We start from the raw sequence: 20315 nt of genomic DNA, 5'->3' as shown, positions 1-20315 counted from the left end.
TCATGCTGACATACATGTAAGTAAAATGCCAATGCACATTTTTAAAAAATGTGGCATCCAGTTTCAGGTGAGTTTAGCTGAGTACCCAACCAGGGCCTATGTTATTTTGAGAGACTGCTCTGAAGCAGCTGTGGGACCCTCCTCCCACCCCAGCCCAACCCCACAGTGTTGTCGATGTGTAGTGATGAGGGGAGCAGGCCTGCTTTCCTACCGCCCGGCTCCTGGCCACCTGGCTAGCTTAGCCCCGGAATAACAACACACAAATCATATTCATTTAAACACTGCCTGGCCCATTAGTTCCAGCCTCTTATTGGCTAACTCTCACATCTTGGTTAACCCATGTCTAATAATCTGTGTAGCACCACAAAGTGGTGGCTTACCAGGAAAGATTCTAGCCTATATCCGTCTAGGGTCAAAGAATCATGGCGTCTGCCTCACTTTCCTTCTTCCCAGCATTCTGTTCTGTCTACTCTGCCCACCTAATATTCTGCCCTATCAAAAGTCTCTTTATTAACCAATGAAAGTAACACATAGACAGAAGGCCCACCTATCCCGGTGATGGAACCTTTAACTGGCTGGAAAAGCGGGAGCCACTAATACGGAAGTTCATTTTAAGGCCTTCAATATCTGGTTCATTGAGATTGGATCCCACACAAATGAGACATACACACAGACTGCCAGACACAGGCATCACCAGCAGGCACCAGGCATGTGCTAGGACATAGACAGGCAGGCTGAGTGGAGGTAGACACACAAACCTGCAAATAGACACATACAGGCAGGCAAGCTGGTAAAGTTGGCCTCAAGGCCATATTTATACAGAACCATGCAAAAGCTGCACTCTGCCAGAACTGATTATCTAAAACATGGCATCACTATTTACTTTGGGGGTCTCCAGATACTTGGTGTCAGCTAACTCAATGTGCTAACTCATTGTCATCCCCCCTTCCCACCATGTACAGTGTCAGCCATGTTTGCTGACATATCAGGTAGCCATATCAACACCATGTTGTTTAAATACAAACACCCTCACGGCTTTCTATTTCTAACACAAGCACCCTTAGAGTGGTATGCAGGGCTCCTTTAGAATTGCAGAATCTTCTAGAGAAACTGCCTGAGGCCTCAGGCAAGCTCAGAAGAGGAGAAAGACAGCAAATCAGATGAATGGAGAGTGATGACATCACCTCATTGGGTGCCCCCTTCCATCCCCCTCTACCGGAGATGCCTCCAACAGCAGAACAAAATTTGAGAGTTATCATTCCCATATGCAGAACTCCCAAGCCATTGCATAATGAGAACGATCTATTCAAAATATTCGTAGGAAAGTCTCTGTACAGTGGCTGCTGTGACCAACCAACCTGTTTGAGAGCTGGGATTCTGACACACAAGGCTTCAGCCACTATGCAGTTCAGAGGATAGGAGCAGAGCAGGTTGTTATCTGTAAGAATCTAATCATTCAAAAAAAAAAAAAGAATCTAATCATTCATAAAAGAAATCCCTTCAGGTGTAACTAATTCCTGAGGAAAAAATGATGTGTTTTAAGTTGCAGAAAGAAGATACCAAAGTGGGTAGAGGGAAGGGCATGCACAGATCTATAATAAAGCAAATTATGTCCCTGCAGGTCCAAGAATTCCCAAACAATTCAATGTGGATTTTAACATTCCCGAGCTTCCGGTGACCTGTGGTACTGCTAAGGGAACTCTGTATAGGGAGAAATTTAAGAAAGGTGAGTTTCAGATCTTCTGTGCTCTTCACCTGGACAATGGCACCATGTATGGGGTGGGCACCTGTGTTGGGGGTGTCTCATCCCAGAGTCAGTTTATGGGACTCATGATATCGGCAATGTCACACCCGTTACTGAAGTGAGGGTTTGAGGCCAAGTTACCAATGAGAAGAGGGCATGAGAGGCCAAGTCCAGAGGAGCCAGAAGCTTTTGACGATGCTCTCCTAGTGGGGACACACAGGGTACAATCAACCACCCCAGCAATGAAAGTGTGAAAGGCTTTCTTCCAAGGGGCTGCCCGAGCCCAGGGCCAGGGCTTCTAACAGCATGGATTTATTCAGGTACCTATCTGCATAGCGCACACCAAATCCAGACACCCACAAGTACAGCGGGTCTTGTTTGTGAAATAAACTGTAAATGGTTTTGGCATTTTGAGAGTTACTCTGTGTTTCTGAAAGTGACAGAAGCTCTCCCCAAAGTCACATTTGCAGACTACAGCCGAAGTCCGACTGTGCCAGGCGGCGTTTCTTCGGAGTCTCAGGCCTGCTGTGTTCATTCTTTTCTGCACCAAACACAAGAGAGGAGTAGCAATGAGGACATTTTTAATTTCTTTTTCCTTTTCTCTTTCTTGTACTATTGGGATTAAACCCAGGGCCTTGTGCCTTTGAGCCAAAAACTCTTTCACTGAGCTGCACCCTAAGCTGAAGTTTTGTGAATTTAAATATCAAACGTCCCTGGCCTATCAGGTCATCTCCCCTCCCCCCTGTGAAAAGAGGCGATAAGATGCCTGTTTAGCATCTCAGACCAGAGTAAGCCCTAACACACCAGGATGGGAAGTATCTGTGTCTGAGAAAGTCAGCATCAACTTAGTGGGTCCATTAGATGTAACCTCTGTCAAACTTTAAGCTTAGTAAAAAAACACAGAGGATTTGGATTGGAATTTGAATACACTCTAACCTCAGCTCTCTTGGTGTATTAGTCCAGTGTTCTTTGCTCTACTGAAATATGCAGTCAGGCTGCTCTATTTAACTTACAGATTTAGAGGCTAAAAGGCCAAGATCAGGCAGCCTCATATGTTGGCCTTTGGAGAGAGACTGACGGCAGGTGGCATTATGGCAGGGGTATGACATGGAGGAGGAAGAGATCACACCATAAGACAGGAAGCCAGACAGTGGCTGGGGTCCCATGAGAACTATCTCAATCCCTCCCAAAGGCAGCACCCTCCGTGATCTAGTGCCACCTCACCTAACGCTTTCTTTTTTGTTTGTTCGTTTGTTTTCTTTTTTTCTTCAAGGCAGTGTTGCTCTGTGTAGCTATTGGAGCCCGTCCTGGCACACACTCTGTAGACCATGCTGGTCTCATATAGATCTGCCTGCCTCTGCTTCCCAAGTGCTGATATTAAAGGTGTGCACCACTGCTGCCCAGCTAAGGACCTGGTTTTCAATATATTAACCCTGAGGGGATACACTCAAACCATAGCTCAACCACAGGTCAGTTTCTCTGTCATCTGCATCAGGCTCTCTACTACTAAACCTCCTCTACTTTGAAATGAGAATAAAACTTCTCTCAACATATTGTTATGATAAAAAAAAGATAATGGAAATGAAATGCTGTGGAAATTGTGATTGTTAGGGTACAGTGCCACTGGTCCTCTATCATGATTGGCCTTCCTTTCCACAGCACAGTTCTTTCTTTAAAATTTACTTTTACTTTCTGACTATGAGTATTGGGCTGCATGTGTCTATGCACTGAGTGTGCCTGGTGGCCATGGAAACCAGAAGTGGACATCAGATCTGGAGTCATGGATGTGAGCCCCATGTGGGTTCTGAGGACTGAACCTGGGTCTTCTGCAAGAGCAGCAGTGCCCTTCACCACTGAACCATTTCCCTAGCACCAAAGTAGTCCTTTGTTAGCAAAAAATAAGTGTTTTCCCTGTGGTTCTACTGCCTACATGGAATTTAGCTGTTCCATGTAGACAACATTTCCTAAATCACTTTTAACATCAACTAGTCATGAGTCTAAAATATTGAAGGGTAACTGTAGTAGGAGCTACGGGCTGTGTTCCTGCCGCCCCAGCTCCTGGTCGCCTGGCTAGCTTATGCCCCGAAATAACAACACACAAACTGTATTCTTTTAAACACTGCTTGGCCCATTATATCTAGCCTCTTCTCGGCTAACTCTGGCACCTGTACTAGCCCATTTCTAATAATGTGTGTAGCATCCCAAGATGCGCTTACTAGGAAGATTCTAGCCTACGTCCATCCTGGGTCAGAGCTTCATCTCGTCTGCCCCAGAGAGGAGAGCTATTGAGTCTGAGCTCACTTCCTCTTCCTCCCAGCATTCTGTTCTGTTTACTCCACCCACCTATGTTCTAACCTATAAAATGGGCCAAGGCAGTTTCTTTATTAGCTAATGACTTTCCTCCATCATTTCCCCCTTTTCTGTTTAAACAAAAAGGAAAGGCTATAACTTTAACATAGCAAAATTACATATAACAAAACAGTTATAAAGCAAGAATTACAGTTACAATATTTACATCTACTTTATCTTTTATAATAACTAAGGAAAACAACTATAATTATCTATCTATTCTTCAACTCCATCAAAGACTCGTGAAGGATACAATATTACCTAAGCAAACAAGAAATGAGCAACTTCCAAACTCAAGAAGTAACAGAGACATCTCGCTGCCTGGACAGTCACCCAAAGTTTCTCTGTACCGTTGGGGCATCCATCTTCGGCCTACAGGCCCATAGTTTCCAGCAGACATTTCAATGAAGCAGGAAATTTTAAAGGCAGTTCAGTCACTATCTGCTGTGTCCTGCAGAATGTCTTGCAGACTCTTTCATGAATCAGGAACCCCGAAAGATCATCTCACCTTTAGGCAAGTTCAGTAGTCCTCTCTCTGCAGGTTCTCTGTGTCCAGTTTATGCAATAGTCCAGGCTAGAGCAGTTTCTTGCCCAAATGGCTATCAAACTCCATAAGGATCCTCTTCGATGCCCATCTTCTTCTTAAAGTAGATTGGTGTTTCCAGGAGCAGACATGTCTCATTGTCATGAAAACCCCTAAGTTATTAAAACATTAAATAGCATATTCCGTAGTCTTTGAAAGATATGAAGAATGCCGATCTAACTGAAATATATATCTATATATCTAGAAAATCTAACTAACATGACTACAAACTTGACTATTATTAATGATTATCCATTAACAACCTATATACATTACATTTGTAAATGAACTACACAATCACAATAGCCGCTGAGATACCAGCCCATTGGGGCATGGTCTCTCTCCCTTTAAAAAAGCAACTATTGGCTGGAGGAGCGGAAGGACCTCCTGTAACAGGTAACTAACTGTCGTGACCTGGAAGTGTAATGTTTTAGAAGTAGCTGTACTGACAGCTTCCTCATGGCTGGATTCACAAGAGTCCAGCATGGAATTTTCTGCTCTCACTCACCTTTCTGAAATGCAAGTTGGCCCTACACTTGGTCACAGTAAAATAAGGATAAATAACCCTATTTTAGGGCCATTCCTTTTTTATCTTTTATTATTACAGTAGAATGCTTTTAAAGGAAATGTCAAAGGATGAAGAGATGGCTTTGTGGTTAAGCATACTGACTGATCTTCCAGAGGACTCAGGTTCAATTCCCAGCAACCACACTTGGCTTACAACCATCGAGGACTACAGTTTCCAGAGATCCAGTGCGCTTTTCTGGCTTGTGTAGGCAGGAAGCACAGATGTTGTATACAGACATACTTTAAGACAAAATACCAATACACAAAATAAATGAATTACTTGTATGCCAGGCAGTGATGGCACTCACCTTTAATCCCAGCACTCAGGAGGCAGAGACAGCCTGGTCTACATAGCCAGTTACAGGACAACCAGGGCTGTTAAATCCTATCTCGGGGGGGAAAAAGCTTTTTGGGAAAAGCATAAAGGATAACATCAGTGGTAGTCTTTCTCTGTCCTTGCCTATCAGGATGGGTGTGTGGCCCCTGATGACTGAAAGGGAAATGCACATTCTCCTAAGACTAAACCTCAGCCCCAGACCCAGGATGATGATGGGCTAAGGGCAGGTATTTTTGTAGCTGACTGTTCAGTTTGTCTTGGTCTCACAGGCATCTATGAGAAGAGTATACGGAGCGAGACTGGATGTTGGTTGACTCTCAAGGAGTTTGAAATCAAAGGAGGTCGCGAGAACTCCAAGAACTGGAAACTAAGCCTGCGTTGCTGTGGATGGACCCTGGGAGAGTTGATAAAGGTATTCTGGGGGCATATAGCTTCCATAGTTCCTGGGTAAGACGGTGAATTAAAAGCTTCTATGTGATAGGCAGCTTCAATTATTCTGGGGTGAGACAAGAGATTAGAAGCTCTCTCCATGTGACTGATAACTTCAACCAAGTTATTTCACTGTAGTATTTCACTGACACCAGACGGTAGCAGAATGTCTGTTTACAAGATGCCATTATGATTCTTCTAAGCCGGGGTCCATGGCATGGGTTGATGCCAGTATGCCACTCAAGTGTTACCTTGACTGGCTTGCATTACAGCTTAATCATTGAAATGCATTAATTTGCATCCTTTGGATGGCAGGAGAAAAGAACTGTGACCTTTACCATTAACTAGCTACATAAAATTTGGTAGCATGAATATAATTTAAGTTAAATTTGAGTGTAATTTAAACGTGGAATGCCAGTGTGAAAATAATACATGGTTACGTATCTAAAGATAATGCACCCGTGTGGATGCTTGTATTACAGGATTGTCCAGCAGTTCTTCTTCCAGGTCATCGTCTCACACTTGTTCTTGAACAGCTGAGTATGGTTGCCACACCTGTAATCCCAGCACTTGGGAGACTGAGGCAGGGAGATTGCTCCAAGCTCAAGGATGGCTTAGACATTGTAGTAAATGCCAGAACAGGTTACAGAGTGAGACCAACCTCAACTCTATCTACCCAAAAATAAGAATAAATAAAGGAAAAGTAATTTGAAGTTGCATTTTGAAATAAGCTCTTTGCTCTTCATTTATATCAATCCCCTGAATTGGGGAAATCAAGAGGTTCCCTCAGTAGTAGAACCTGTTTCTTTTGACGTAGGGTTCACAGATCTTTCTGGCATGTGTCTCAGATGGCCTATCCCTGTGTCATCCTCACAATAAAAGACAAAAGTTTTCTCATTGAGTATTGGCTGAGCTGCATCCAAAGCATGGGGAGTACAGATGTGAGCCCCTGAGCCCCTGGCCAGGGCAAGGCTGCACCTTCACACCCTACCTGCAGTTACTACTGTGGGGGAGAGGGGTCTGTAGGAGATGATGCTACAGCTAAGGGGTGGGATGGCTGTTTCTGGGTTTAGGACTAAAAGCCTTGTTATGGAACAGTCTTCCCTGAGCTGGGTCACAGAGGGCAGTTCTGACAAAGTGTAGGGTGGGGTTTTCTGCATGGGGAAAGAAGGGCATTCGAAACCAGCCCTCAATGTGTCTGGAAACTGTGGGAGATCAAGTAGCATCTCTTGTCTAGGCTCACTGTGAAAATCACCAGGCCAGGAAAAGGTAGTTAAATGTCTCCTTGACTCAGTGTGAGGGCACATGGGGAGTAATTTCCATGACAACTTATATTTAACAATGGTACATCCAGATAGAATAACTAGAAAGCAGTTAGAAATACAAAATAAAAGCAAAGACTTATCCCATCATCAACATCTCTGTCTTTCAGAAAGGATCTCTACCAAACCCACCAATGATGAAGGAAAAGGTAATTATTCCAAGATCTCTTTCCATGATGTCTGAGGCTATTATCACACCATGCAGAATGAGGGCACATGGGGAGTAATTTCCACGACAACTTGTATTTAACAATGGTACATCCAGACAGAGTAACTAGAAAGCAGTTAGAAATACAAAATAAAAGCAAAGACTTACCCCATCATTAACATCTCTGTCTTTCAGAATGAATTGCTACCGAACCCACAAAGGAAAAGGAAAAAGGTAATTATTCCAAGATCTCCTTCCATGATGTCTGATGCCATCATCTACAAATTGGTAGTTGTGTTCCATACTTTCTTCATCCATTCTTCCATTGAAGGGCATCTAGGTTGTTTCCAGGTTCTGGCTATTACAAACAATGCTGCTATGAACATAGTTGAGCATATACTTTTGTTGTATATAGGGCATCTCTTGGGTATATTCCCAAGAGTGGTATTTCTGGGACCAGGGGTAGATTGATCTCAAATTCCCTGAGAAACCGCCACACTGCTTTCCAAAGTGGTTGCACAAGTTTGCATTCCCACCAGCAATGGATGAGTGTACCCCTTTCTCCACAACCTCTCCAGCAAAGGCTATCATTGGTGTTTTTGATTTTAGCCATTCTGACAGGTGTAAGATGGTATCTTAAAGTTGTCTTGATTTGCATTTCCCTGATTGCTAAGGAAGTTGAGCATGACCTTAAGTGTCTTTTGGCCATTTGAACTTCTTCTGTTGAGAATTCTCTGTTCAGCTCAGTGCCCCATTTTATAATTGGGTTGGTTAGCCTTTTACAGTCTAGTTTCTTGAGTTCTTTATATATTTTGGAGATCAGACCTTTGTCAGTTGCGGGGTTGGTGAAGATCTTCTCCCGGTCAGTGGGTTAAAGAGGAACATGGGATGTACTCACTCATATTTGGTTTCTAGCCATAAATAAAGGACATTGAGCCTATAAATCGCGATCCTAGAGAAGCTAAATAAGAAGGCGAACCCAAAGAAAAACATATACCCTCCTGGATATTAGTCTTCATCAGGCGATGAAAAGAGACAGAGACAGAGTCCCACATTGGAGCACCAGACTGAAACCCCAAGGTCCAAAACAGGAGCAGAAGGAGAGAGAGCATGAGAAAAGGAACTCAGGACCACAAGGGGTACACCCACACGCTGAGACAATGGGGATGTTCTATCGGGAACTCACCAAGGCCAGCTGGCCTGGGTCTGAAAAAGCATGGGATAAAACCGGACTTGCTGAACGGACAATGAGGACTACTGAGAACTCAAAATCAAAGGCAATGGCTTTTGATCCTACTGCATGTATTAACTGTGTGGGAGCCTAGGCTGTTTGGATGTTCACCTTACTAGACCTGGAAGGAGGTGGGAGGTCCTTGGACTCCCCACAGGGCAGGGAACCCTGACTGCTCTTCGGGCTGATGAGAGAAGGGGAGTTGATTGAGGGAGGGGGAGGGAAATGGAAGGTGGTGACAGGGAGGAGACAGAAATCTTTAATTAATAAATAAATAAATAATAATAATAAACAAAAAAACAAATTGGTAGTTGTGATCTCTGTCACATTACAGTTGTTAAATTCACTGATTATGGTAAAAATGGATTTTATAAGAGGGTATTGTTGTGATTAATATTTTAAAATATTATACAATATAAAAGGCCAGTGCTCCATTTAACATTAAAACATTTGAGGTTGAGATGGTAACAATTCTCTAAAACAATAAAACAATGGACTGCCAATATGAGCCAGGAACTAAACCTGATTACCTGAGTTGAATCCCCAGCAACCATATGATGGAAAGAGAAAACAGGCTCCCTAAATATGTCCTTTTCTCTCTACCTCATTGTCACGTGAGTGTCTATACACTCGCATATATAAAATGCAATTTTTAAAGACCTAAATCCTGCAAAGATGGCTCAGTAGTTAAGAAAACTAACTGCTCTTCTGAAAGATCCAAGTTTATTCGCTGGAGACAAGGCATTGAGCTCTCATCTCTGGAGTCTGGATAGCTCATTGGATGACTGAGGTAGATCCTGAGGTTTCTGGTCCATGGACCACTGCTTGGAGGCAAAGATCTCACCTGATAACTGTGCATTAGAACCCCTCAGAATGTTTAAGCATCCAGTGCTTGGCTCCAGTCCCGGCTCAGCGAATTGAAATTCATGTTAACTGGATCCTAGATATGTGTTTTGTTGTTTTTTTTTTTCCCTCAGTGTTAAAGATCAAACCTAGGGCCCCTTTCATGTGAGGTTGAACATTCGCCCATTGGACTACACTCTCAAGCCTGGAAATTTTTTAATTCCATGAATGATTTTAGTCTATAACATGTTGATGAGTACTGTTAAATAAAAGAACAAATTTCTTGTTTAAAAAAAAGGGAGGTTGGATGGCGTAGGAGATCCTTCTGTTTATGCATTGCTTTCATTGGTTACAGGGAGCAGGGCCCTTTGTCGTCCTGGCTGCCCAGCTAGCTTATACCTGAAATAACCACACAGAAATTGTATTAATTAAATCACTGCCTGGCCCATTATCTCTAGCCTCTTATTGGCTATCTCTCACATCTTGATTTAACCCATTTCTAATAATCTGTATATCACCACGAGCTCATGGCTTACCAGGAAAGATTTAGCACGTCTGACCTGGAGACTCCATGGCAGCTCTCTCACTCTGCTCTCTTTCTCCCAGAATTCAGTTTCGTTTTCCCCACCTACCTAAGTTCTGCCCTATCAGACCAAGCAGTTTCTTTATTGATTAACCGGTGAAAGCAATACATAAACAGAAGGACCTCCTACCGTTGGAGAAAAGCTCAGTGGAAGCTTGCTCTTTCCAAAGACCTAGGTTCAAAACCTAGCATCCACTTGGTAGCTTGCAACCATCTGTAATGCTAATTCCAGCAAATCTGACGCCTTCTGTCCTTTGTGGGCCCCAAGCTCACAAGTAAGATGTAAACATACGTGAAAGCAAAACATCCACGCACAGAGAATTAAAGTAAAAACAAAAATATCAAAGGGACAAGGGCAAGGCTAAGTGGTGAGGTGTTTACCTAGTGGTAGATGCTTGTCTATCATGCTTCAGGTTCAAACTCCATGGAGGGAGCACCACTTAGAGAGAGCTGGATGTGTATGGGGATGGACCTTAATAGTGCAGTGATTGTCTAGGTTTGCGTTCTACGCCCACATTAAAAAAGATAAACCCAAGGGCCCATCCAGGCCTCTAGACAGTGGACCACTATGTAGATTTGCCTGTGTCCTGCTCTTCCTCAGGACTCACTTGCAGTGTTTTTAATAAATGGCTCAGAAATCTTGACCCAGCAACTTGATAAGAGTGTTCAGCAAACATAGCCTCCCCTGCTATTACAAAAAGCAAAGACTGTTGCAAGATTACCTGCCCCGAGGCCCTGTTGGAATAGATGCCTCCAAACATGTCCCTCAGGGGCCATTCAAGGTACCTATAAAAGAGATCCCATGACCAGGTTCATGTTTGCAGCCTAGAATATGAACATTGTGTGTTCTTGTGTCATAGTTAATGTCTGGGTGAAGAGAGAAATCAAAAATTACAATTTTATCCACTTAGATATTTTTCTTTATTGGTGATGTCACGGGTAAGGAATTCTGTACCCCAATAGTATCAGGCCCTACACATGTGGTGAGACTTAAACTTAGGGTGAGCATGGCTGGTATAGGGCTGGGTGTCTGAGACAGGGAAGGGCAGGGAGGAGTCAGGGTTCACATCTGGGCTTCAGATGATGGGAGGTTAGAGGCTCATTGTAACAGGGGAACAGGGACAGTGCTACAGACAATAAAGACCTCCCTAGCGAAGCACAGAGTGAGTGCTGGAGGCCCAAAACAAGACCAGAATGCAGACCTGAAAGACTAGAGAAAGAGTGGTCCTGGGAAAAACTGTGAATATTGAGGCAAATGAAATGAGTGGAGGGTAAAAGATAGAATCCAAGGAGCCTCACGTTCCAATAGTGGAACCAGCTCTACAACCCTAGGTGATTCTCCTAAATATATTCATTTAATGTTAGAAATGTCACCTTGGAAACTGATTCAATAGAATCAGAACCCAAGATAGTCTTGGCTACCTGAGCCCCCTCTCAAAAAAAAAAAGATAATGAAATTAATTTATTAATTAAGCTACATTAAGATATTATAGTTTGGAGTTAGGCTGTCCTAAATAGTAAATATGTTAGGTTATCTTTAATTCAACTTTTCTATTACTATTGTTTTTTTCTTTCTTAAAATTATTTTTATTGAGATCTACATGTTTCTCTGCTCTCCTCCCTACCTCTCCCCCTCCCCTTCAATCCACTCCCAATTTACTCAGGAGATCTTGTCTTTTTTTAATTCCCATGTAGATTAGATCTATGTATGTCTCTCTTAGGGTCCTCATTGTTGTCTAGTTTCTCTGGGATTGCGATTTGTGGGCTGGTTTTCTTTGCTTTATGTTTAAAAACCACCCATGAGTGAATACATGTGATAATTGTCTTTCTGTATCTGGGTTACCTCACTCAAAATAATGTTTTCTAGCTCCATCCATTTGCCTGCAAAATTCAAGATGTCATTCTTTTTTCTGCTGTGTAGTAGTCCATTGTGTAAATGTACCACATTTTCCTTATCCATTCTTCGGTTGAAGGGCATTTAGGTTGTTATTGCAATAGTGTTCCTGTTATTTCCATGTCAGAATTGCTGTTTTCAAAATGTAAATTTTTCTAGTCTGACAAATCCCAACAATTCTCTGAACTTCATTTCATATCAGAATGCCATTTTCTAACAACTCTGTTCAATACTAGTCCTTAATATTTTGAGGAGAGGGCCTGGTGAAATATAGAGAGAGTTAAGAGCACTGATTGTTCTCCCAGAGGACCCTGGTTTGGTTCCCAGCACCCAATGGCAGCTGACAACCACCTGCAAATCCAAGGCCAGGGGATAAGATTCCAACTTCTGGCCTCTGCAGTCAACTGCGCATATGTGGTGCATGTATATACACTCAGGAACACACACTTAAAGCAAATATTTGAAGTCTCCTTTAGAGTAAAGAAATTTCTGGGCCACCTTGGTTTAGGCAAAGGCCACCTGCTCTAATATTCCGGTGTCACACTGCTCTTGATGATTTCTGCAATATTTCTCCTCGTAGCTGGAAAATTCAAGACATTGTATGGTGTGCGGCGGGCGACGGAAATTGCGCCCTTGTGTTAGTTGTAGAAAATTCTATCATAAGAATTGCCACATCCCACCTGTGGAAGACAAGAGGTTAGTAAGACAGCCCTGCCTCTACCAACCCCCCGGCCCTTCCTCCCTACACACAGACACACACACACACACACACTGCTGGTGTGCTGTCTCCAGTTGGAGATATCTTGATACAATGAGAACAAGACTCTTAGTCTCAAGATCCAAATGTATCCAGAGCTGTTTCTCAGCATTCATAGGAGAAGATTAAAGGAAATAATTAATAAAAAGTGATTATTACCTGGAAGAAGTGTCCCTCCCTGTCACCTATGCGCTCCACTGGGGTGATAGCACTATAGAGCGGTTGTTGGCTTTGACTGTGCATTCATCTCCCCCAGTACAGAATTACAAAGTTGATAAAGCTGGGCTTTCAAGCCTTCAGAAATCCACTCCAGCATTCTATCAGACTAGTTGATCCTGGGTTGCAGAGCACTGCATGAGAACTGGAAATTCTGTGTGTCAGCACCCCACCCCCACCCCCACCCCCACTAAAGCACCCCTTTGCTTTAGCTATATCTCTGGGCAGAGATAGAATGTGAGATTCCGAGAGGTTGAAAAGGGATGGGCTCTGTGAATGGTGTGGACGAAACTGCTGTGACCCAGGGACTGATGTCTCCTGGAAAGCCTCTAAGAGAACATTGCCCTCTGGTGACAGGAGGAGTCATAGCACCACCCACTGCACCCAGGGCACCATCTCAGAGGATTATTGGAAACCACTTCTTCTAGCTAGGTAGACAGGATATCAAGGCACAGAAGGAATTAGTTCTTTCACTCTGCCCACATGCAGCTCCCCACCGGGCAATGTCAGAAGAAAGGACACCTGTGGCTTTTGCTGTGCTTACTCAGCAAGGCTGAGAAGCAAGGGTTGTTTTCTGACTATAACTGTCATCTATTTGGGTCATCAAGGTTCAAAACTCCTGTACTTAAGGCACTAACTTCACTGCGATGACCAAACATGGCTTATTGTCAAGCTTTCAAAACTCAGAAGGAAATTCCAAGTCTTGAGGTCAATAGGAATCCATTACTTCCTTGGGTACCACCTCATTCACAACACTCACTATTGATAGTAGGTATTATATTTGCCTATCAAACCCATGTGGAGAGCCAGTCTAATGTCCTCCAAGAGTAAAGTTGAATGCTAGGTGGAAAGCACTAACCCTCTTGAACAGAGGTCTTTGTCAGCCACAGGAATATGGGCTGGTCCACAGCCCCTGGCCTTGCTCACTTTATCTCTGATCTCTCAGTGACCCTTGGAGTTGTGTCATCTGCAAGATAAAGGATCAGGCAAAGTGCCAAGAAAATCAAGCATGCCATAAGGAATCTGAGGTCCTGAAGAGGAAGATGTTGCCTGAGGAGCAGCTGGTGAGTCAGTGTAAAGTTGAAGGTCTCTCTTTTTGGTTGGTAGAGGAACACGATCGCACAGAGAGTAAGGAACAGAACCCCAAGGTAAGTTGTGTTGTGCTTTGATCACGTGACCTAGTGTGAAATTCCTATTCCAGGGAGTATTTGTATTTGTAAATACCGTTCGTATTTGTCTCAAAGGGGTCAAAGGTCTGAGAGTCATTTGTTGAATCTTGGAATTTAAGCAGGCCTTTTCTCCCTAAATTGCCTTCCACTTAGATTGCCTTTCATCTTTTGCAGAAATGTGAGCTGCTTCTCTTGACTGTCTATTGCCATTCAAAAAGTGTCTTTTTTAAATTCAAACCAAAGCAAGTAAGTAAGAACAGCAAAACTGAAATCTTGTGAATGGTTTTATTCCGATAAAAGTTGGCTTTCTCTTGCCTTCTTGTTGAGTGTCTTTGTGCAGGAAGCCATACATAGCAAACTACCATAAACTGGGGCAGTATACACAATATAAATTTGTTTTTTATGGTTCTGGACACTGAAGGTCTGAGGCCAAGGTGTAGATAAAGTCTGGCTTCTGGTGAGGGTCTTCTACTTCTTTGTTTGAGACAAGGTCTCAAGGCATCTCTGTCTGACCCGGAATTCATTCTGTAGACCAAGAAGGCCTTGAACTCATAGAGATTCATTTGCCTCTGCCTCCTAAAAGCTGGGGTTAAATGTGTGTGCCATCATAACTGGCTAAAAGTCTTCTAGGAAGCAGGCAACTCACTTCTGACTGTTCCTTCGAATGGTGAAAAGAGACTGAGAGTTTCCCAAAGTCTTAACAAGGGCACTAACCCAACTCCCAGAGGCTGTTCCTTCATAACCCAATTTCAAAGCCTTTACTTCTTACTTCCAGTATGCCAGGGGTTAGGATTTCACCCTATGAGTTAGAGGGATGGAGATGCAAGCATTCAGAATTCACAACCATGGGAATATGTGGTAGACTGACAAAGGACTATGCTGACAGCAATCTCCCCCCCCCTCCCCGCTTCTGCGCTTTCCACAACAGAGGAAAGAAGACTTTCCAGCCCTCCAGGAACACATGTGGTTAGAAAAAATCAAGAACAAGCTGAACAAGAAGGCATACCACTCGGTACAACATTTTGTTGCAGACATGCGCCTCATCTTTCATAACCACAGCATATTTTACAAAGTAAGAGCCTCTGCTTTGCTTTCTTTTCTCTCTGAGGTGAGTCATTTTTCCTCATGTCAGGTAGATGCTACAATTCCCCTCATCATGGGGCAAGCCCATACAAGTCAAAGTTGAGGGAGGATTCAAAAAGTCCCATGATGCCCGTGGGGAAAGCAGCAGTGACTCACATTGCACCTCTGGAAGTTCACTTTGGGACAGTCAGTTTTCACACATTTTCATAGTATTCTTCCCCTTCTCCCAAGTCTTCCCAGGTCCTCCTCACTTCCCTATTTACTCAACTGCAGATTTTCTCCCTCTCAAAAAAACAAAACAAAACAAAGGTAAACAAAACAAAGGTAAACAAAACAAACTAAAAGAAACAGATAAACCAGACAAAAGATAGCAAAACAACACAAAAGTGTGTGCCCCCGCCCCCAGACACACACATGAACAAAGAGAACAAAGAACAAAAACCTAGAGGCTGTTTTATGTGGATCAGCTACTCCTGGGCACGGCGCCTGTCCTGAAAGGCTGATATACCCAGTGACACTCTGTTGGAGAAAACTAACTTTCGCCGTCCCAGCAGGTACTTACTGTGAATAGCTTTCTGATTAGGGGTATGACTAGGTGTTTTCTTCTCAGGGATGAGGTTTTGTCTGGTTTGAACCTCTGCAGGTCTTCCTTCAGCATCCCATCAGAGTCTCTATGTGTATGTGATGTAGGATTTCCCTCTATATGCTGTGAGTGTCATTAGTTAATAAAGAAGCTGCTTTGGGCCTATTGCAGCACAGAATGGGGCATGGCAGGAACTCCAAGCAGATAGAGAGAATAGGCCGGATCACGGAGATACCATGTAGTCACTGCAGGAGACAGACGGGCCAAAACCTTGCCAGTAAACCATGAGGCTTGTGGTGTATGAGCTCTCCAGTGGCTGGATGATGCTGTTTCTTGAACTCATCACCACTTCAAGGTCGGACAGTCTCTGTGTCACTTCTTCCACTTAGATCCCTGAGCCTTGAGGCTGTTCTTGGCCTGCCTTTTATCCCAGTCCTCAGGAGACAGAGGCAGCCGGATCTCTGTGAGTTCAATGCCAGCCTGGTCTACAAGAACTAATTATAGGACAGGGTCCAAAGCTACGGAGAATTCCTGTCTCAACCCTCCTCCAAAAAAAGGCATCCATCTAGAACTGAATGCTCCATAGTCAGTCTATGGACCTTGTCCAGTTGTGTGTCTGTTAATTCTCATCTACTGCAAGAAGCGGCTTCTCTGAGCAGTGCTGAGTGATGCTCTGCCTTTCCTTCTGACGGATACCAATATTAATAATACTTTAATAATAATTGTAATAAATAGCAATAAATCTTTTTAAATTGCCACAGAATTAGAAAATCCCACTTGTCATTGAATGGGGTGACCTAAGGTTGGGGGCATGTCTTTAAAACACTTTCTCAAAGATCTGAGGGGAGACAAGAAGGAAATCTAAGCCAGTTTTAGTGAAAAGAAAGTACAGCCAGAGTCTAGAACACCAGACAGAGGTCAAGGTAGACAACTGAGAGGTGGGGAAGGAGATACAATGACATTGTCACATTGAGTTTTTGTCCACTGAGGCATGAAGTGGGCATGAAAACTTCATCTTGTCCAGAGTGACATGAGTTTGGGGTGTAGGAACTATATTCCACTGTCCCTCATCAACCTAGAAAGAGCAATTAATGTCACTCCATTACTTTTTATTTTAACTCTATTGTCAGTCAAAGACGCCTCTTTGTGCCCCAAATTTAGAATGAGTGTATGAGAAAAGATACAGGTAACTGAATTCATTGTCATTGACTCTACTTCCTACTGTTTGTTAGTGCTGGGTCCAAAATGAATAAGTAGCATTATATCAGTTTACCTTTTGTGGCTAGTTTGAGACCCTAATATCGTCTTTTAGTTTATTTTTAACTAAGCGTGACAAGTGACTTGCTGAAAGGATACTTTTAGAAGGGTCTTGCTGCGTAGACCCGAACAGTCTTGAACTCACAGAGCTCCACCCGCCTCCACTTCCCTAGGATGAGACAGAAGGGTGTACCACCACCACCCAGCTAGCATTTCCGTTTTAAGTTATTGCACTAAGATTCTGCCACTTATTCAAATTTCATAACTCCTTATCTAGCCTAATAAATTCCCAGGAAATTAAAAGTTCAGGGAAAGGAAGACTCTGCTCATTTCTGCTGTCATATCTCACCTAGACCAACATGGTAGAGTGGAAAATCTCATACCATGAAAACTTTGTTTCTTGCAACATATTTGAAATATATTGCATAAAATTGCTTCACGTTATCTGTGAAATATTTATATAAACTGGATGAATTTTTTTAATTTTTGACTTCAATCCTATTTCTGTGGTGTCTCATCATGTATAGACAAATATCCCAGCATCTGAAACTCAAACCACTGCTGATCTCAGGCATGTGGAGCAAGGGATATTCAGCCTGCAATACTAGTTTTATTTCTGTCTTCCCAAGAAAAGACATAACCAAACTCTCAGGGAATATAACCTCTTTATTTAAAAAAAAATGGTTACACTTCTATTCATTTTATTTTGGGGGGAGACAGTGCCTCAGTGCAAGCCATGGAGCGGTGCATGTGGAGGTCTGGGAACAACTTGCTAGAGTAGGTTCCCTTTCTGCCACGTGGATCCCAGGATTGAACTCAGGCTGCTTAGCAACAGGTGCCTTTACCCACTGAGCCATCTCGCAGGCCCCATAACCTCCTCTTAGGTGGGTTAGACCTCCCCACTTGGAATAGTCTGAACAAGGTTCTGGGCTATCCAGAGGATTGGTTGGCTGAGCTTAGCAAGCTATGGCGAGCACTAATTTCCTGATTCCTTTTCAGAATCACAAGTTCAGCAACCGTGGAGTCAAAGTAGGAAGTCTATTTGAGGAGACTTTCAAAAGAACTTTTTCAATCCAAGGTACAAGCAAATAACATCAAACGTGTAAGCACACCGGTGGTTCTGTTCTCATAGTCCTTTGATTCCGTCCATCACCCATCCCTCCAGCCGTCAGCTGCACAGTGCTCGGAGAGCCCACCCTCCCCTCTGCCCTTCTGTGTATACGCTCTGCCAACCTTCTACCTCCGACTTTCTGTATTGTCCTTCCAGTTCCTGTTTATTTACCTTCCTAAATAAAACTTAACGTTTGCAATGTACATCACAATGTTGAGCTGTCAGGTGCTGAGGGAGCCCACTGAGAAGGTGACTCTGGGAGCAGGATTGAACCCCTCCCCAATTTTAAACCCAAGTATGCTGCCCTGATTTCCTTGAATAATAGACTCTAAGCTATAACCTGAAATAAAACTTTCTCCTCTCCAAGTCGATTTTGCTCATGGTGTTTATCACAGCAATAGAAACCCTAACCAAGACATGTTTTTTTGTGTGTGTGTAAGTTTTTGTTTGCTTATTTGTCTAAACTTTCTCTAAATGTTATACACGATTTAGCATCATGAAACTAGTAAGGCTGTCCTTCTGTGAAGATAAAGGGCTCAGAAAGAAACTCATTTTTAACCCTTATACTCCAAAGCCAGCCAGTACCTCCTAGACAAGGAATCCTGCTAAGTCACCTGGCCTCTTGATCAGACAGGCCCTGGAGTCTCCAGCAATTGGATTCTGATCCATGGACATTCCACAGGGATGAGAACCAATGGAGACAGACATGTTCCCTATGCTTCCAAAGGAAGGCACACAGTCAGCAGGGCCCTGACCCTTCCCTGCAGACCACACGGCTGATAGAGGAAAGCTATGGTAGCCAATGGGTCATTCCTAAACCCCTAAGTGAAACACATACAGAGTCTCAACAGACTTTACAAACAGAAAGGTTTATCTTTGGCCACCTACATGGTCTTAGATACCCAAAAGGAAAGTATAATCAAAACAACTGCCAATCAGATAGACAGACTTTAGCCAGTTTTAAAAGGAACTCTGCTAAATGTCATAAAGTCGCTAACTGGATTCACCTGTTCAAGAATAAACTTTATTTTCCAGGAAGCATCTAAAATAAAAGACAAGGGAGACTAGAACAATAAACAAACTGGGGACATATACTTTGTCTTCAAAAGGGACCCCGAACCTCAGGTAAAAGCTGGATGTGGTGGTGGCACACGTCTTTAATCCCAGTACTCGGGAGGCAGAGGCAGACATATCTCTGTGAGTTAAAGACCAGCCTGCTCTACAGAGTGGGTTCCAGGGCAGCCAGGGATATTTAGAAAGACCTGTCTCAAAACAAAACAAAACCTGGGACCATTAGGCAAGTTTTTCCTTGAACATTCCCTGGCTCTATTGATGATGGCTAAGCAGGTTTGTTTCATAATTCATCAAATTATTCCTGAGACATCATATCCTACACTGTTGCTCTCTGTTCTTTCGCTTGGAAGCCTCATCTGAAGAAATCCTGCCCAGCCCTAGACTCTATGTGAAACTCCAAACGACTTTTTCAATGGGGCTTCTGTGGTCTATGTCTGGGGGCTATTTGAGCATTCAATTAGATATTGTTTTACTATCTATGATTTTACTTTGATTTGCTATATAATTAATAAATTTACTCATTCCAAACCATTTTATTAAGTTCTCTTATTCAGTGTATTAATATTAGTCAAGGTTCTCTAGAGGAGCAGAACTTACAGAATGGATATTTATAGTTGTAGATAAATACATATGTGCATATATGTATATATATGCATTATACATACATATATATATATATATATATATATATATATACACACATAAATATAGTTGTGGATCTGAGGCTTGAAACAACCCAAGCAGACACAAGAAGTCACACAAAGCAAGGTTTTGTTACTGAGGAGCATGGCAGAAGTCCAATCAGGGACAACAGTACAGACTTGGGAGCTGACTGCATCCCCAAACGTTCATGTCAGCAAGTGTTTAAGCACAAAAACCACAATCATCTCTGCCAGGTTGCAGTTATATGTTCCCACCTCAGGTTTCAGAGGTTAGGGACTTTCCTAGAAGCCTTGTTCTTTGGTGCACTTACCTTGTTCCCATTGGCTGGTTCACTCAAGTGTGGCAGGGCAGCTTGCCCACCATTCATGCCTC

General features: G+C 43.0%; 1 protein-coding gene across 5 annotated transcripts in view; it reads left to right on the top strand.

The window, feature by feature from the left end:
• Nucleotides 1-18630, top strand: part of LOC142836731 (nuclear autoantigen Sp-100-like) — a 65038-nt gene extending 46408 nt beyond the window's left edge. The window contains exons 13-21 of one of the 5 annotated variants that reach the window (XM_075951252.1): nucleotides 1622-1726; nucleotides 5850-5992; nucleotides 7442-7480; nucleotides 7675-7713; nucleotides 12611-12726; nucleotides 13950-14067; nucleotides 14347-14418; nucleotides 15101-15244; nucleotides 18095-18630. In XM_075951252.1, coding sequence (XP_075807367.1) covers nucleotides 1622-1726; nucleotides 5850-5992; nucleotides 7442-7480; nucleotides 7675-7713; nucleotides 12611-12726; nucleotides 13950-14067; nucleotides 14347-14418; nucleotides 15101-15244; nucleotides 18095-18187 — 869 coding nt within the window. In that variant the 3' untranslated portion in view covers nucleotides 18188-18630. The remainder of the gene's footprint in view (nucleotides 1-1621; nucleotides 1727-5849; nucleotides 5993-7441; nucleotides 7481-7674; nucleotides 7714-12610; nucleotides 12727-13949; nucleotides 14068-14346; nucleotides 14419-15100; nucleotides 15245-18094) is intronic. The other 4 variants (XM_075951251.1, XM_075951254.1, XM_075951253.1 and 1 more) reach the window with 4 other exon arrangements.
• Nucleotides 18631-20315: the final 1685 nt, after the last annotated feature.

The sequence above is a fragment of the Microtus pennsylvanicus genome, chromosome 17 (genome assembly GCF_037038515.1).
Source record: "Microtus pennsylvanicus isolate mMicPen1 chromosome 17, mMicPen1.hap1, whole genome shotgun sequence".
Lineage (NCBI taxonomy): Eukaryota > Metazoa > Chordata > Mammalia > Rodentia > Cricetidae > Microtus > Microtus pennsylvanicus.
Note: the sequence above shows the minus strand (reverse complement) of the source record. Positions and strands in the feature narration are given on the sequence as shown.